This window comes from Stigmatopora nigra, chromosome 5, assembly GCF_051989575.1.
Source record: "Stigmatopora nigra isolate UIUO_SnigA chromosome 5, RoL_Snig_1.1, whole genome shotgun sequence".
Classification (NCBI taxonomy): Eukaryota; Metazoa; Chordata; class Actinopteri; order Syngnathiformes; family Syngnathidae; genus Stigmatopora; species Stigmatopora nigra.
In genome coordinates this window covers 15,995,109-16,014,649 of record NC_135512.1, presented here as the reverse complement: position 1 = coordinate 16,014,649, position 19,541 = coordinate 15,995,109, and the positions used below count along the sequence as shown (strand labels likewise).

Sequence of the window (19,541 nt, the reverse complement as noted above, 5' to 3'; positions counted from 1 at the left end):
CCCTCGTCGTCGCCAGCAGGCTCCTCTTCCTGCTCACTCGCTGACTTGGTCCTGTAGGTCCTCCTTTGTCAGTGGGTCTGAGTGACAGTCGACGAGATTTATAATCTCATCAGCCGTCATGTCTGAGAAGCCTTCGGTCTGCACCAACCGAGGCAGCCTGACAGCATTATCAACGGCTGAGTGCTGAATTTCGTTGGGAGTGAAGCCCTCATAGTCCTCAGTGATTTTCTGTGCCCACAATTTCCTCCAGCTGGAGATGAGTGTCTGTTCTTTCATGCCCTTTAGGGCATTCTGAATGTTGGTTAGACATTTGGCTATGTTGTAGTCCTTCCAGTAGGACTTGCTGAAGGTCTCGTCGGGCTCTTCAATGGAGGAGATGAGACCCTCCATTGTCGCCTTGGTGTAGAGGGCTTTGAAGGCCCTGATATTCCCCTGATCCATGGGCTGGATGGGGAAAGTGGTGTTGGGGGAAGGAACGCCAACTGCACCCCCTCATGGTGCAAATTAGCTGCATGTCCTCCTGCACAGTCCATGAGTAAAGTAAAGTTTTACCTGTGGAACGAAGGAGTTGAAGAACCAGTCATGTGTGAGGGCCTTGGTGATCCATGCTTTTTTGTCGGACATCCAGTAGACTGGGAGCAAGGCCCTGTTCTTGCTCTTCAACGCGCGAGGATTCAGTGACCTGTAGATCAGGCCGGGCCTCAGCATGAATCCTGCTGCATTGCCACACAAGAGCAGAGTCACTCGATGCTTGTGGGCTTTGAAACCTGTCTTCTGGTGTTCATCCTTGAAGAGAAAGGTTCGGGACGGCATCCTCTTCCAGTAGAGTCCAGTTTCATCCATGTTGAAAACTTGCTCCGGGACATAGACATTTTCTTCTATCATTCCCGGAAACACATCCTCAACATAGCGCCTCGCTGCTGTTGTTGTTGTTGTTAATCACCTCAGCCACCTGAGGATGGTCCTCAGATGCGGTAGACTGCCTTGGGGAGGGAGACGAGTTCTGACATTGTTTGACCGATCTGACGTTGGTGTCGTTCTGCGAGCAGTGCCGGACACCGCAGCCAGAGATGTTCCGACGATTCCTTCTCCTCGCCGCATAATCTGCAGCGAGGATCTTCTGTCTTCCCCGTGAGGTGTTGCCACCGTCGTAGGGATGTATGATGGCCGCATCGGAATCGGGCTAGGTCCGTAGCTTCAGCCCGAGAGAGTTCCACTTCTCGCCGTTCATCGGGTCCTCGTTGAAAGACTTCCTGGAGTCGCGTGTGCTGGATTGGAGGAGGTCGGCACTCGCGACGGATGATGGCTCGACGGGTGGCAGCATCTGGCGCAACCTTGGGTTGAGGCATGTTTGACCCGAGTTTCGCCTGGGCGTCTGCAAGTTCGTTTCCACGTAGGTTGCAGTGGCCGGGGACCCAGATAATCGACAATTGCTTATCGACTGCCAGGTCTGCTGCCGTCTTTTGTAGGTCGATGATGACCGCGTCGGTTGGGAAGGGGTTGGAGACGGCTGCAACCAGGGACTTGCAGTCACAGACGATCGTGGCTACTTCCCAGGTTGTAGTGGTGAGCCAGCGTAGAGCTTCGGCAAGGGCAACTCCCTCTGAGTGGAAGGAGCTGCTATGGACACCCGTGGGGGCATGCCATTCATGTACCACTTGGTCGTTTTTGAGGACGACGAGGCCGGCTCCGCCATCCGACGTGCCTTCACGTGTCGAACCATCGGTGAAAAGCAGGAGTTCGGCGTTGGATGCGTTTGACTCGATCGTTGCCGCTGCGGCTGACAGTTGTATTTCTTGCGGCATCGTCTTGTTTGTTGGTGTGTAGATGGCTTGGGTGGGGGGCGGGAGATCCCATGGCGGTTGTGTGTGTCGGTTGTCGGGGGTGATGGATGAGGTAGGCTGGGATGCTAGACTGCGCCAATCAGAGCGTTTTTTAAGCTGCTGTTCCGTCTGCAGAGGCTGCATCTCCTTCGGTAATGGTCAACATCTTTCGCTTTTTCTTCGGCTCACTAGAAGCACCAAGGGATGGAGAGCGTTTGGGAGGCATCACGAAGGGCTTCACAAAACTTTTGCGCTTAACTTGGCGAGAAGCGTACTGTACAGCACGAGATAAGCGTGGACTGAGAATGGGCATCGGGAGAAGCTTGGGCTTCCGTGGTGAATGGGCCAACGGGGAGTCGAGTACATTCAGTGAGCAATCAGCTTGCGCGCTTATGCCCGTGATGCGGCCGTGATCCCGCATGATGCTTTGCGCATACGTGCATTTTTTGTTTTAAAATTTATAAAATGATGAAATTACTGATTCCACTTGAATATTTTGTTTCCACACCTTGTGAGACGATGTAATTTATAATTTTAATTTAATATCTTTGAATTTTTTATTATTTTTTTTCCTGAAAAAAATCTGCGACGCTCTTGAGTCCGCGATAGCTGAAGCGCGAAGTAGCGAGGGATTACTGTAGAGTGTTCCCTCGGTGATCGCCGTTAATGGGGACCGGGACCACCCGCGATAAGTGAATTTCCGCGAAGTAGGGATTCCCTTTCCAAAATGCTTAATTTGAATTTAATTAAAATATTATGTTTTTTTATTTTTATTTTAGTTTATTCCCCCTCCCTTGTATATAGTACACCATATAGAATGCGGGTAAAGAGAGTGAAATTCATGTTATAACAAAAAAAACTGTAAAATATGTTGTCTCAACGTAATATTTGTATTTGTTATTTATTTTTTTCAACAAAAAAAGAATCTGCGAAGCTCTGAGTCCGCGGTGGCTGAACCGCGAAGTAGCAAGGGAACACTGTACTCTACTAAATAATATTTCAATATTTTGTGGGCCAAGTTCTGATATCTGAAAACCTCCAGTGTTTGTATTTAACCACTAAATGCTGCTAGGAAGTTGATTTTACCACATTTTTGTGCATTGATTTATTGAATATTTTTTTATGTGTCGCAGCTGTAGCTGCAGTCAAGGTTTTGGTACACGGTCAATTGGTCGCCAGTCTTTTGGTCGCCCGGAAGGTTATTGATAATTACCATTCAAACCGTTGCTCAAATTCCCTAAATACAAACTGCAAATTACTATTTAGTCATACTAAATGCTCTAGTAATTATTAGGCTAAAGAAAAACTCCAAATTTCCCGGACTTTTATTGTTTTTGTTGGAGAACTTGTTAAGACCCTGATTAACGTAGCTTCTTAAGGGGACAACGCATGTACATACAAACTCTTATAAACTCACATGTCGGCTCAGTGAAACTGCTCATGACCATTGTTGGCTTTTATTGATGCTTAGACCGTGTTGCTTTACCTTGTTTTGTCGCCGGTCTTTTGGTCGTCGGTCTTTTGGTCGCAACCAAAAAAACAGCAACCAAAAGACGGCGACCAAAAGACTGGCGACCAATCGACCGCACACAAGGTTTTAGAGCCATAAAATCGTTTTTGAGGGTTGAATTGATTCGTTGAAGGCGCTACGAGAAAATGCACAGACCGCTACTAACACTGTGAATAGTCCAATTGTATTCTTTTCCATAACCAACTTGTATGGCTATATGGAATGCCAAAAAAGACATAATTAATTAATTGAGAACACTTAAAAATAAATACATTTTAGATAGAGCCTGATCGCTATCAACCAACCCTCCAGGATTAATCGCATATTGTCGTAAATCATGACGCTCGTTTTCGCTTGATTATAGAATTGTTTTGCCGAATGGAGGCTTGTTTGTTTAATTTCCAATGGAGTTGTTTTTGAATGATTGTCATTAATGAATACCTGATATGCGATGATTGTTGCAGTTGTTGTTTTTGCTTACGCAATTGGATTAATCAATAACCTTTTAATTGGTTTGATTTGAAGCCTTAAATGGTGAAATTGCCGCTCGCCAATTCATTTGTGACGAGGATGATGTCAGAATGAACTCTCCTTGGAAGATTATGATCAGCGATGCCAAAATTAATTGATGTTCTTAATTAATCAGATGTCTCCCTTGTATTGTTTTATAATTATATTAAAGTATAATTATTAATGAACCTAACAGTTAATATATGGTAATTTTATGAAATATGTCTTATTTTTCTTTAATTTCATAAAATATGATTTTTAATTCAATATTCTGTCATTAACAATATTTTCGTTTAAACAAAATATTGACTTTTTATTTTCCAAGGTCTTACCATTTATTTACTAAAGTCCTCATGCAGAAAAAAACAAAAACTTGTGACAATATCAATCTAATTATTTGTTTCATGATAAAACTGAGAAATAAAGGTTCCATTATCCATCGTTTATTCACACGAGTTAGTCACGGTGGGACATGGCACATTCATGTTTTTGTGGAGCTCACGTCGTGAGATTGCCACTGAATTAGTGTGTACTCGTGAGTGCCTCCATAATTTCCTTAAACAGTGTTCCCTTGCTTCTTCGCGCTTCAGCTACCGCGAACTCAGAGCTTCAGAGAATTTTTTTCAGGAAAAAAAAATTAAAGATATTAAATTAAAAGTATAAATTACATCATTTTACAAGATGTGGAAACAAAATATTCAATTAGAATTAGTAATTGCATCATTTTACAAAATTTTCAAACACAAAGAATGCACGTATGCGCAAAGCATCACGGGGCATCACGGGCATAAACGCAAGCTGATTGGCCAGCTGAATGCTCACTGAATACTCGACTCCCCATTGGCCCATTCACCACGGAAGCCCAAGCTTCTCCCCATGCCCATTTTCAGTCCACGCTTGTCTCCTGCTAGCATACATCACGCTTCTCGCCAGGCTAAAGCTAAGCGTAAAAGTTTTGTGAAGCCCTTAGTGATGCCTCCCAAACGCTCTCCATCTCTTGGTGCATCTAGTGAGCCGAAGAAAAAGCGAAAGATGTTGACAATTATCGAAAAAGTGAGCTTCTCGCATATGACAGCTGATGAGATTACAAATCTCATCGACTGTCACTCAGAACCACTGACAGAGGAGGACCTACAGGAAATGAAACAAGTCGGCGAGTGAGGAGGAAGACGAGTCTGCTGCCGACGACGAGGGTGAAGAAGCTGACGAACGTGGCCTTACTTTGCATAATTTGCAGGAACTCTTCAATGCTGAAAAGACCTCCAAAAAAAGGCCAAAGAAATGGATGATAACATGGTGAGGGCCGTCGAGTTCAGCAATCGTATCGATGATGTCATGCCTGTTTACAGGAGCATCTTCACCGACCAAAGAAAACAACGTTCACAACTCCCCCTAACGATGTTTCTTACGCGCAAAAGAACTGCGGAACATCCATCCGGACTGCTATGATATTTTTGAATTTTTGAGTTTTCTGTTAAAAGTTTACATTTATTACATTTGCAGTTTTTGTACTGTATTTGATTTGTTTGTATGCACCAACATAACACTGTGGTAACCGAGAGAACACTGTATTGATTGCAGAAAAATTCGGAACTGATAAAATGTGGCCTAAGATGTTTTTATAGACGTGATGCAGATGCAGCATAGCCACTTCTGAAGTATTTCGTGGGTACTGTAAAATATATCATCAAAAACAGTTACTATTGATCAAGTTCTTGCTCAGGCTGAGGTAAAGGCCTAAGCCCTATCCATCCGTTTTGCATCTGCTTTGACTCAAAGTGACTTTCCTCCAGGAACCATTCTGTCTCAAAGATGTGATAACAGTGGCGCTGAGGCTTCCCATCTTTAGCAATTAGTCTCTGTTCCTAATCCGATATTGCAAGTGCTGCAGCTCATGTCTGTGTAAAGGATCTGCCAATCATTTAACTGACTCTGCCAAATGTACTTTACTTTTCGGTATATAATTCACACCTAAGTATTATTTGAACCAGCCATAGAACAGACCATCAAGAGGGGAAAACTGTATGTGCTGCACTGAATTCAATTGAATGCCTTAATTGTCATCATAAAAGTGAATCGAGATTTAACCCTTTAAACCCGATGAAGTGCACACATAAATTAACATCCAAAATTATATACAATAAAAGTGAAATGATGTAGGAAAGTGACTATTGCTGTTAGCAGCATGCAATAGAGGCAGCCATGGTGTTTTAGAGCAAACATGAAATGGTAACGTAGTGCAAAGATGATCATTTATAGTACCAAGACTGAAGTAAATGTATGAGAACATATTACTTATTGATATGTGTCAAGATTATTAGTTTCACATTATTAAACCTTTGCTCGCAATGAAGAATGTGTGTTGCTTTACTATTGAACCTACTGTATTTTCACACCTGTAGGGCGCACTCAAAAGTCCTAAAATTTTCTCTAAAATGGTCGATGCGCCCAATCGGTCGGTGCGTTTTCTCTGTGCACTAAATTCAATTTTTGTATTGCCCTGACCGCTTGAGTAACTGGTTTTATTTCTTGCCGGCATGCTACTTATTGCGACTCTCTCGATATTGTCTGATAATTACAGCCAATGTAATTACTTAATCATATTGTAAACAATGGGCAGTGAGTAGATGAATGACAATTTTCTATTTATTTATAGGACGGGTCATACCTGGCAGAGTTTCTGCTGTCCAAAGGATATGAGGTAAGAGAAAAAGCTAGGCTCTGTTCATTGTTTTTGTTCCATTTAAAAAAGTTCATTTCCTTCTTTTTGAGTTATTTGTTTTACATATTACACTAAACCCTAGATTGCGGCTCCAACTATCGCGGATTCACTACATTGTGTTTTTTGTCTGGGTGAAAGTTTTTTTTCGTTAATATAATTTTTTGGGGAAGTTCATTATGTGAAAATCCACACTGAAACTCGCAAGCGGAAGCCACTCCTGTCTTCCACTTCCTACTAGAACTCAGCACTGAAGTAAAAAAAATATATATATATATTTCTAAAGTTCATTAAAATGTGAAAATCCATGCTCAAACCTGTAAGCGGAACCTGTCCTCCGCTTGCTCCTAGGTCTTAGCACTGAAGTAAAAAACAATAGGGGTGACCCTACCTCGTGGTTTTTTGTTTATCGCGGTCATGTCTGGTCTACATTAGCCACGATAATCAAGGGATTACTGTAGTCACTCTTATTTGGCTTCTCTCTCCATAATGCAAGATACAACCGTGGAGAGTGGCTAATTTACAATGGTAAATTTATGCGGTCAGTAAGTAATAAACAAATGCTGGATGTAACATAACAACCCAGTCAATAATCCTTTAGGTCTTTTTTATTGGCCCTAGTATAAGACAGTGATTTTTGCATTGCACTATGACTGAACTACGACTGAATAAGTGTTGGTTATCTTAAATTCGGGGTCTAGACATGTTACCCATTCAAAGCGCTCATTGGTGCCAGATATCTTTAGAGTGAATGCTGAACACGTTGATGGTAAATGCCATTATTGCAATTTTGTGTTGTCCGCCTAGGTGCCTGACAAAAAGAAGGATACAACCTGCCTTTTAATAAAAACAATGGAAAACATTGGCAATTTCTAACAATCAAACTGCAATTTTGTTTGATTTCAAAATCAAGGCTACTCGTGTCTGGCTAGTCAGAACACGTGTAACTAGGTTTATACGTCATCGTGCTAGGTAAGATGGCTGTGCCCTGAGCGAGAAGTGAGTTTTTTCATGTTTTATGATACGTACGTTTTAGTTTCTTGAATTTCATTCATAGACGTAAAAATAAATTTTGTTAGGGTTTTATCTGTTTATCTTTTCTCTATTTTCTCTATTAAGTATCGACGGAATTTGCTTGCGTCGTGACATCACGCGGCAACACCATTTTGTCATGACACCATTTTTCTTTCCTTTTTTCTTTTTTTTGCGCATATATGCATCATTTTTTTGTCCGAAAAAGCGGCTTTTATGCGAAAAAATATGGTAACCATTTTTAATTGTAATATGTTACGTAACCTTTGGGTATTTATGAGTAATAAGCTCTGCAGACAGTACAGTGGTCCCTCGACATACAGGTATTTTGAAATACGAGTACAATTTCGAGCAAATAATTATCTCTAGATACGAGACAAATTTCAAGATAGGATTAAGCCAGGTGGCCAAGACATGAGAGGCTGTTCATGATTTTAGCGCAATGTCTTTTTTGCCGCACCTCTTTCGTGTATAAATAGATAACTATGAGCACCGGGCGGAGCTTTGCATTTTTTTTCAGTGTTTTTTTTCCTCTCACTGAGCGCAAATGGCGTAACGATTGCTAGTACGAGTAGTATATATTACTTCACTTTAGCAAGTGGTCGTGCGTTATCCTCTTGTATACACGTATACACATACACGTATGCACGTATACACGTATATACACGTATACACGTATACACATATACACATACCATATACAAGTATACATATTTATATATTTATATTTGGATGAATATCGAATTACAATAGCGCTGACAACTACTGACTCTATTTCCGGCGTGCAGTGACTGCTGGGATTTAGAGTTCTTAATACACCCAGTTCTTCAATAAACCCAGTATGCGAGCACACTAATTCGGTACTCGCCGTCATTTCGGCTGTATTTACAAAAGAAATCCTGCCGCTAGCATTCAAAGCTAGACTGCGTACTATACAAACATATGTATGTATATATATATATATATATATATATATATATATATATATATATATATATATATATATATATATATATATATATATATATATATATATATATATATATATATATATATATATATATATGTATATGTATATATATATATATATATATATATATATATATATATATATATATATAGAGAGAGAGAGAGAGAGGGAGAGAGAGAGAGAGAGAGAGAGGGGGGAGAGAGGGAGAGAGAGAGAGAGAGAGAGAGAGAGAGAGGGGGGAGAGAGGGAGAGAGGGAGAGATTTGTATATGTATGTATGTATATGTATGTATGCGTGTATGTGTGTATGCGTGTATGCGTGTATGCGTGTGTCAGGTTTAGAACCATATACATTCAATAACTTCGGATCAGAGGTAGCACACGCAGAGTCGGCTTGATGAGATTTTCAAAGACATCAGCTGAGGGAGGGGTTGGGAGGAGCCAGCGCTTGGAGATGAGTCCATCTCCTTGCCTGACCAGTTCCAATCCCTGCCTCCCTCCAACAGTTGAGCTGGTTTTATTAACAAAGGGTCATGTGACCTAGGTACAAACTTAAGGCGGGAAGAAGTAGACAAAGAAGTGGGTGTCGTGATAGATGACACACCCTTAACTAAAAGGTGTCATGATGGAAGTTTCCACTGGGTCATGCAAAATTCTATTCTAGTGACTACACTATATAAACCAAAAGACAAAATAATAAGCATAAAATACATTCATACTTCACATTTTCCCCCTTTAGTAACTTTGAAAGAATTTTCATTAAACATCAATTTATATCCCTCCTATCTAGGTATTAGAATACAAACATCATCAGCAGGTACTTATCAAAGAGTATGGAAAACAATAGTCATTTGTGAAGGCAAAGGTGAAAAACGTGAGATAGTTTTAAGGTTATATAGGAAAATTCCTCTGTGTCCCTCTTTATGAGCGAACACAGTTTTGAAGTCAAGACATGTACAATTACCCGGATGACTCGACATACCGTCACTCGTCGAACTTCAAAATGATGGGAGAATCTTCATTACGGCATGTCACGCGGTGATATTGTATGTCGCTGTAAGCTACCAGCGTATGCTGGATAGTATTTCAAACCATAGCTTTCATGCAAGGGATTATACACATTGAGAAAATACAGAAGAGTAACATAATTGCAAGTAACGGTGTTAAAGATTTAACCAGGATCGCGAACCACGACCCGGATATTCACCACGACCAAAGTGATGCACCAATAGCTGAGTGATCCTGGGCCATGGCGTTGGCCAAGGCTTTCATTTCAGCCATTGCACGAGTAATGTTACCTACGTCACCGGTTTCATCTGGGATGAAAGTACAACCGTGTTCTCCGACCATGGCGCACACACCTCCATCCTTGGCTGTTATCAAATCCAAGACCATATGGTTTTGGCGCTCCATTTCTCTAAGGGCTTGTAATTCATCTGCTATGCCCTGTAGAGCCTTGACAGTTTGGTTAATGAACAGTCCCATACGATAATTCAATGTCTCCACTCGGAACATAACTTTACCAATTCCAAGCTGAGGAAGTAGTGACAGTATGAATTTTTTGGGGGGTGGACCATAATTTATGGTCATCAGGAACATCACTGCCCCAAATTGAGTCATGTGGTTTGAATTGCACTGATCTCTTATCCCTTGCCTTTACTCCCCTTAGAAGGAAGACATCCTGGACCATCTGCACCATTGCACACCGACCTGTCCATGCTGTGGGCAAACTCAAAAACACTGTATGGCCACATAGCCAATACCCATCATCTTGAGGATTAGTGCCCATTACATCAGGGAGAGTGTAATAATCCCTGCAGGTGGCACCCGGGGGCGCTCCTGTGGCATTTAACTGGTCTTTGTTAGTGGTGTTTCGCGTGCACGGGGTAATTCCCTGACTGCAGTACTTCATGGGGACTTCCCCCAACGGTATGGAGTGGCCAAAAAGGGACATGATACTGGCAAAACACACGGCTTTAAAACCACGTGGGTATGGGACGTCGTTCAACGTAGCAAGATCTGTCCAATTGTAATTTAGGAGTCTTGTAAAATGTCTACCCGCCAAATGTGGTACAGTCGGATTAATTTGGGGAACTTTAGCTCTAATTGCAGCTTCTAGGTACCATGGAGGTGTGTTGGTGTCATAGTCGTAGGGATTAATTGGCTTAGGATAAACTGGCGGGGTGCCTGTGGAAATAGGTATACGACTACACACAACAATTTTCATTCACACCGGACAATTTCTTCTGAAACATCATGAAATTATACCACACATTTTCTTCATAATAATTCTTTTGATCACTCTTTTCATACCACCTCACTCTTCTTTGCGACAGTAGCATGGGACCATCTCGATTTCCTGCTCGAGTCTCAGTGGGCAGGGCATCCAGCCACGCCCAGATTGCGGCTGATAGTAGAGTCGCTGTGATGAGGGTGGCGGCAGCTTTCATTTTGGCTTCTGCGCGGGAATGCTAAGTCTACGAAATGTCAAAGTTAAGCTCGGGGCGCTCGGGGCAGGTGAGTAAACGTCTGATGATGTTCCACGGACAAGGGTTTTGGTACCGTCCGGCTGGCAGTCTACTCACAGTCCCCTATGTTTCGAACCACCTTGACCTGAGATTGGTGAATCTACGTATACCTCTCAGCAATCTTTGCAGCAGTGGAGGTTGGTGAGTTGGGCCACGAATGGGTCTTCCCATCGTGGAGAGAACCAGGACTTCTTTTTTATGACTCGGATCAGCATCCAGTCACCTGGCTTCACCACCTCCTGCAAAGTAGACAAAAGGGGATCACGGCAGCTTGCATGTTCTTTGGACAAGTTTCTCCAAACATGTTACCATCCATTCTGTGATTAGGTCTGCCTTGCCCTTAGGCTTTTGTCATGTTTCACCTTCCCATAGAGGATGTTGAAATGGTCTTCCATGAACATTCGTTTGCTCTACCAGTCCCACACTCTTTTGGACGTTGTCCTCGTTTGGGCCCGAGGTTACCTTGCACACCTTGCAACAAATCAAACGGTTCCTACAAAAAATTTAAAAGTAGGTATTTAGACCTCTGGGACATGGAACACACGCTGTACCATGTCCATCATCCCCCCTGTTGAGACATGGTTCAATCCATGGCTCAATTTTGGAATAATTTTTGGTAGGCACGCTAGGCCTTTAGCTGTGTACAGGTCTTCTGCAGACTGTTCTGTGTTCTTTCTGTATATATGCATTTCTACCTTATGTGATGCAATGTTTTGCCTATCAATTAATATTGTTGACTCAGTTTTTGTTGTTGTGAATACTGTGCAGTAAGTGTTTGCGCTGCTGCTTTAGCTGCTGTCGTCTTTAGCGCGTGCTCAACACCTGCATACGGCCACTTGGTTGGGCTTAATTCTCAAATGGACAAAAATCACAACAATCTTACTTATTCCATCACTTTGCTTGTGAAAATCTGAATGCTTTATCAGTCAAAAGTAGATATACTAGCTGTTATTCTATTGCGTTTGCTGCTTCCTTGTTAAGATCAATAACTATATTTGATTTTTCCTTTCCTGCAATTACACAAATTAACTAATCATGCTAAAAATATGAAGAATACATAGAGCAAACCAGGCTGCCTTCTCCTCAGGAAAACAGCTTTCCTGCTCTCTGCAACAGTTACATTCACATCAATTAATATCCAGAAAGAAATGTAAACATTTATAATTCTGAAAAGAATTGAACCCACTAAACTGTAACCACCCCTTGTTTATTAGGGTTAATATTTTCTAGCATAATTGTCTTTTAGAGCCATTAAAACTCATTACTTATGAATTGCATACTAATCAAGTCCCAATTCAATTAACAATGTGTATTGTGTTGCACATTTATCTCAGCTGTTTGAAAATTCTAAAATATCCCAAACTAGTTGTCTTTTTTATCAAATGTAACATTCCATTGTCTTTGGAGTTTGCCAATCATCTATAAAACTTTCTTAATCAACATTTTCCAATAGTCCGGCATAAAATTAAAATTTAGTTACATATCTATCCATTGGAATCTCTCTTTTCTCTCTAATCGTTTACTTTAAAAATCTGTAAGAAGGTTTGTTCTCAATTGAAACGCTTTCACTCTTTTATGGAGACAATAAAACCAATATAAAAAGTTCCTTATGGTTTATGGCATTGCTCCTCGAGCAATAATCTTTCCAATCAATATTGGATGCTTTCCATTACGTCTGATCGCGTCAATAAGCTTATCTTACCTGTCTCCTCAAACGTTTCAACTGAGAGAACCTCCTTACAGTGAAAAGGTGGATCTGCATCCTCCTTTTCAGCTATTTTCATGTCTGCTGTTTGGTCAGCAACAGTTGTATGGACGTTCTCATTTTGGGTTGCTCGTGCGTCTTCTCCATGTTTCCTGTTGAAAAACACAGTCTTCTTCTGCTAACTCAAAATTAGTGCGTTTCTTTAAAGTTTTTCTTTTATACAGATAGCCAGATTAGACTCATCATTCAGCTCCAATCGTGTAGTGCAGGGGTGGCCAACCCGCGGCTCGCGAGCCGCATGCGGCTCTTTGCCCGGTATCATGTGGCTCTTACGTCCATATCAAAGTTTGTATTTGTGTTTTATTTTTATTTGCGTGTGCGCTTCGCTTGAGTTCAATACGGTATTTTCGTCCAATGCGCATGTGCTTGGGATGAAAATACCTCAAAGTTTCCCAGTAGGAGCAAGGTCATTTGAGTAAACGTTTTTAACAGAGTGGGAGAGCTCCCGTGAACCAGAAGCGACAATGAACAGCGTCGCGCACACAAAAAGTATCCCAAAGATCGAGCGTCGGCTGAAAAAGCCACACCCCCTGCGAGGCAGACCAAGGCGAGAGTGCTCAGCCGGGAGCAGCCAATAGGAGAGCGAGGTGGACACCCACATGGTGGGCGCGCTAGTTAAAAGCCATTCATAATAAATGACAGCTCACAAGGAGCGAACGTTGCGCAAAAATAGGCTCTGATTTTATGACAGAAGTCCCACTAAGTAACATGCATAGAAAAAGAAAAACGCTATTGTAAATTATTATATTTTTGTTTGCGGACTTGGTTGAACTGAGAGTTTGTCTGTGTGAGACAGTGCACACAATGTTCATTGTTGATAATGACTGGCCTGTGCTGTTAGTACTGTAGGAGTCAATTTATGTCATTACTATGCTGGTGTGTGACATTTACAATAAATCTGTGTGATGTGGCTCTTTGCGGTAACACAGTAAAAAATGTGGCTCTTTGCGGTAACACGGTAAAAAATGTGGCTCTTGGTCTCTAACTGGTTGGCCACCCCTGGTGTAGTGAATAATGGCGTTTGGTATGGTAACGAAATATGGAACATTTTGTCAATTCAGTCAATTAATCTGTTAACACAATTTGGATGCCATTATCCCTATACATCAATGGTACTTTGGAATTTCATATGATGCACTGTTTTTGTTTTTCTCAGTGCTTCAAAATTTCGCATCGCAGATTTGTTCCTCCAATCCAATGCATTATCATCAAAAAATTTCTTTGGACTAAACAATTTTCCTTGATTTTTCATCGCCATCCAAAAAGGCTTATTGGCGATTTCAGAAATTGATTTCAAATTTCCAATCCTTCGTTGCCATCCCTGAAAAGGGCTTATTGGCAGTTTCAGAAATTGATTCCAATTTGCTAAATCCTTTTCCACCTTGATATCAAACGGATCAATTATATCTTGGTAGATGGCCAATCAAAAACACAAAAACACAAAAAGACAAACAACCATTCACGCTCACACGCATTCATAATCAGACATCAGTGGTCAGCAATTTTTTTTCTAGTGGAGAGGTTGGCAGCTAACCACCTTTTGCTGTCCTATCAGCACTAATCGTTCTCAAAAGAACTAGGTTAACGGCATTTGGTTGCCATCAATTGTTTGATGCCTATGCAATCCGTTATATTCTAATAGTCATTAATATGACTTGCGCTAAAGCATATCTCATCTGTTGATGGGTGAGCGAGACACATCATTCCGTGCACTGAATGATCTATGATGCTCACATCATCCCAGAGAAATCATGCCTTTCCTAAATTAATTATTTTATCTAAACTTTTATCTAAACTTTACCTAATAATTTGGATCAATGCCATTTCTGAATTGTTTTCTTCTCGTTTGATATCATTAACAATTTGGATGAATGCCATTTCTGTCTCCTCTGCCTCTAAATCCTTATCTCTCTCTGCTCTTACTTGGTGCGGAGGTAACTTGAGACGTCTATTGCCTGGCATTCCAGGAGCCCCCGCAAACCCCCTTGTGTCCTTTGTTTGTAGAAAGGTGCCTGGAATGTTGGGTGAGGAGTGTCTGCATCTGTGAAGGGGGGCTGGTTCAGCCCTTTTAATTTTCTTCTCAGATCTTTGTTCTTCTCGTTTAGTAGCTTGTTCTATCCAAACTTTAATATCTTTTAGCTGCTTACATATTTTTTCTTGCTTTTTTCCTTTGTTTACAGCTTTTTTTACTTCTAAATTCCTTTGAATAGTTTGCAAAGGTTCCACTAACAATTTCCCCCAAACCATGTGCTTTGTTCTCCTTGGTCCATTCTCCTACATGGGCGCAATTGTCAGGAAAATGTCTCTGCATGAATTTCACATCATCTGGATATTCTTTACTATTCCCAGAGCCCATTTTGGATGCTTTTTTCCTCTTGTTCTTTGGTTTTGAACTTTTTCCAAACAATGGTCAAATGTTATTCTATTAATATATTTCTTTAGGATTTTTTAGGGACGTCCCAACTAATTTATTATATTTTTAATAACATTAATATCCTATTTATCCGTCTACGTCGACTTTATAACTGTTATTCTTTTATTTTGCAAGGCCTGCGCGCGTCACGGCATATTTCCGGTTTTATTATATCTCTATATAATGATTACTTTTTATTTAGCGCTTTTTACTCATCGAGTGCATTATTTTTGGAAGGTTTCCCTTATTTTGAACAATCTGTGAAATCATTTTAACAAAGGGGGACTCTAACCCCCGCCATAGGCTAAACGCCACATCACCGGCGCACCTCTTGGAGACGCTCTAGTTGGCTAATCCAACTAAGCGTACCATCCGTTGCATACCTTACGTTTCTATTTTAATTTTCTTAACGACATACATAATTCTCACGTGTATGCATTCCTTATCTCCCGCTAATGGAGCGTTTTTCTTCGACTCTTTTACGAATGGAAAAACAGGATTTCACCAGCCTTGTTATATATAAATTTTTAAATGCACTTACCGTCTGCCTGCCTCCTCTTTCTCCGCCGGGTTCCTTTCTTCAAACGGGCCGCGATCGACCGAAAAACCCCCTCTTTCAAAGTAAGAGGGCTGACGTCAGTAATTCTCTGCCTTCAGTCCACCGCGGTCCAAGAAATTCAGAAATGAATCTCCGGGGTTTTCGGCACCAGAAAATGTCAGGTTTAGAACCATATACATTCAATAACTTCGGATCAGAGGTAGCACACGCAGAGTCGGCTTGATGAGATTTTCAAAGACATCAGCTGAGGGAAGGGTCGGGAGGAGCCAGCGCTTGGAGATGAGTCCATCTCCTTGCCTGACCAGTTCCAATCCCTGCCTCCCTCTAACAGTTGAGCTGGTTTTATTAACAAAGAGTCATGTGACCTAGGTACAAACTTAAGGCGGGAAGAAGTAGACAAAGAAGTCGGTGTCGTGATAGATGACACCCCCTTAACTAAAAGGTGTCATGGTGGTAGTTTCCACTGGGTCATGCAAAATTCTATTCTAGTGACTACACTATATAGACCAAAAGACAAAATAATAAGCATAAAATACATTCATACTTCACTGCGTGTATGCATGTATGCGTGCATGCGTGCAGGCGTGCATGCCTGCGTGCGTGCATGCGTGTATGCGTGTATGCGTGTATCCGCGTATACGTGTATACGTGTATACACGTATACACGTATACATGTATAAAAAGAAAACACTGTACTTTTTTTGTGAATAATAAAATTAAAAAAAGGGTGCTTGAAGACGACTTTGTGCACAACTCCTGGTCGCTTTAAAGTCCGCATTGTATACATGCATACATGAGCCAGAGGGAGCCAGAGGGAGCCAGAGGGAGCCAGAGGGAGCCAGAGGGAGATAATATATTGCCTTTATAAAAACATGTTTTTAGTCTGTTCTCTGTCATCTCTGGTTTATTGACAAAACTACATATCCCAGCAGTCCCTGCACACCAGAAATAGCATCTGCGCCTGCTTCCGTTGAGCGTTATAACGGTTCGTATTCATCAATAATATATATGCCATGCCTGGCTGCGGCTAAAGGAACGGCGCGGCCTTTGTGTGTCTAAAATACAGAAATAGCACTTGTTATTGACATTGCGGCTAAAGGAACGGCGCGGGCTTTGTGTGTCTAAAATACAGAAATAGCACTCATTATTGACATTACGGCTAAAAATACAACACGCTTAATAGACGTGAAAATACCGTATATATAACCATATAGCTGTCTATATATCCGGTATGTCTTTTGAACTGTCAAACAAGAAGCTTAACATTAACTTATGTTGACCAAATCTTCTACATCCTCAGGTTCATGGTATTTTGAGACGCTCCAGTTCCTTCAACACTGGACGCATTGAACATCTTTACCAGAACCCACAGACACACACTGAAGGCAGTAAGTGATATAAAAAAGGCAGATGTCAGATAGGCAAAATTAATTAGAGACTGTGAACTGTGAACATTTTGATCATTTGCTCGTTTTCATTCAATAAATAAGTTCACGTGGGGCGGCTAGGTGGTCTAGGGGTTAACATGTTAGCCTCACAGTTCTGCAATTAAGTGTTCAATCCCAGGTCTGTCCTTGTGTGGATTTCACTGTATTAACTCGCGAAAAAAGCTGCCTTTGTCGGGCAAAAAAGTGATGACTTAATCGAGGGTACGGCTTCTATGTGTATAGAAACAAGACATGCACAAAACTGCGAGTTGACGACGCCATGACACAATGACGTCATGACGCAATGGCGCTTTGACGTCATGAAGCAAGACAATCCGGCCGATACGGGCATTTATTTCAAAATAGTGAAAGAATAAACACAAAATGTGAAATAAAATGAATTTTGACGTCTATGAATGAAATTCAAGAAAAAAAACGTATGTCCCCGATGTCCGTGTGAACCATAAGGTTTTTACCTCCTTTGGCTGTGATCCAACTGTCAGTGCACGTGACTACCTAGGCCAGACACGGGCAAACTACGACCCACGGGACACATCCGGCCCACCAAGCTATTTTATCTGGCCCGCCGAAGTTGTCCAATTTTTTTTCTTTCCCCTAGATGGCGCCATTACACGGAAACAAGTGGCAGTAGCTTTGTCCACTCTTATTTGTTTTAAATATACCTAGCGCCATCTCGCGCTATGAATGAGTATTATGTATAGACTCTGAAAATAAGACAACCCCCACATTTTTTGTCTTATGGCAATGCTAAAAACATTGTCTTATATTCGCTGTTATATAGCTGAGGGAGGGTATATTTTGACGCCAATCGAAACCTTCAAAGCGCTGGTTTAATACCTTTATAAAATAAACTGGAGATACACTCGGTTGTGAGGCACGTGAAGCAAAAAGTATTGACCAACACAGCCATGGGCAAACTACGGCCCGCGGGCCTCATACAGACCGTTAGGCTTTTTAATCCGGCCCACCGACATTGTCCAAATATTTTTTTATTTTATTTATTTATTTATTTATTTCCTAAGATGGCGCCATCAGGCGGAAACCAGTGGCAGTAGCTCTGTCCACTCTTATTTGTTTTTCGTGTTTTGCAGCCCCTCTATCTTTTTTTAAATTACATTTTAATATTTCTCAATACATTCCTTTTTACTTTACTTTATACTTTTTGCTTTAATGATGAGTGATGTGTATGTTAATACTTTAGTCCTTTTTTTCTGTTTATGTTTCATATGTACTGTTAACAGATGCAGTTTTTTTGTATGTATCGTATCTTGTGTTGACCAGGCCCATCTGTCAAATTTTTAAGTCAATGTGGCCCCGGGCCGAAAAGTTTGTCCACCCCTGACCAAGGCCATTCCTACAGGAGGGTACCCAAAGGGTAGATATTTATTCATCTATTTAAGTATTTACTTATTTGGTTTCAGATATCCCAGTGGTGTATATTGTCAGGTCTAACAAATACAGGCATATTACCTTCCTTATGATATCGATTCTAATAATGTGCTTTTGATTCATACAGCATCTCAGAAATACCACTTTCCCTTCAAAGTAACACATTTCACTCCCTATTAAAACCATATATATTGATGTGAAAATTGGGAATCGGGGGGTGGCACATATGCATGAAATTGTAAAATCCAACAATTTTAAGGCAATTCAAGGGTGCAGCTTATACGCGCGGGTGGCGTTTATGCGGGTAAATAAGGTAAATGTTCTCTTCGGGCTTGCATGGTTTTCTCCGGCTACTCTAGTTTTCGTCCAGATACCAAAAGCGTGCATGGTAGGCTTGTTGAGCACTCTAAATTGCCCACAGGTATGAGTGTGAATGTTTTTTCCTCTCCTTGTGCCTTGTAATTTGTCTGGCCACGTGCCCATTGTGGGCTGGGATAGGCCCCAGCAACTCCCGCTGCCAACCTCCGTCGACCCCATTTCAGGAGTGCCCTTGTCCCATTTGAGTGAATGCGATTCACGCAAAATCGTTCTGCGCTGAAGTCGCACAAGACGAATCATTTCTCTGAACTTGTAACTCAGATGATTTACAATGCACTCGTGTCATCAAATTCTTCCGGTTTACAGTGCACTTGAATCGACATGGCGGAACCCATAGTCATGGTGTAAATTTCGAGGTATTTAAATAGGAAATTTGTTACTTTTCCAAAATGGTTGCTTAAAAAACAATTTAAGTGACAATTTTTGGTGATTTCTGGAGTTTAGGGAAATTTCGGAGACGTTGGCACCTTTGATGATGATATTTAGGTTTAATCAGGA

At 41.3% G+C, this 19,541-nt stretch overlaps 1 protein-coding gene across 3 annotated transcripts in view; it reads left to right on the top strand.

Annotated features, from left to right (window-relative positions):
- gmds (GDP-mannose 4,6-dehydratase) overlaps positions 1-19,541 on the top strand; it is an 88,046-nt gene that overhangs the window by 4,437 nt on the left and 64,068 nt on the right. For 2 of the 3 annotated variants that reach the window (XM_077717847.1, XM_077717846.1), the window contains exons 2-3: positions 6,500-6,544; positions 17,129-17,216. In XM_077717847.1, coding sequence (XP_077573973.1) covers positions 6,500-6,544; positions 17,129-17,216 — 133 coding nt within the window. The remainder of the gene's footprint in view (positions 1-6,499; positions 6,545-17,128; positions 17,217-19,541) is intronic. The other variant, XM_077717848.1, reaches the window with a different exon arrangement.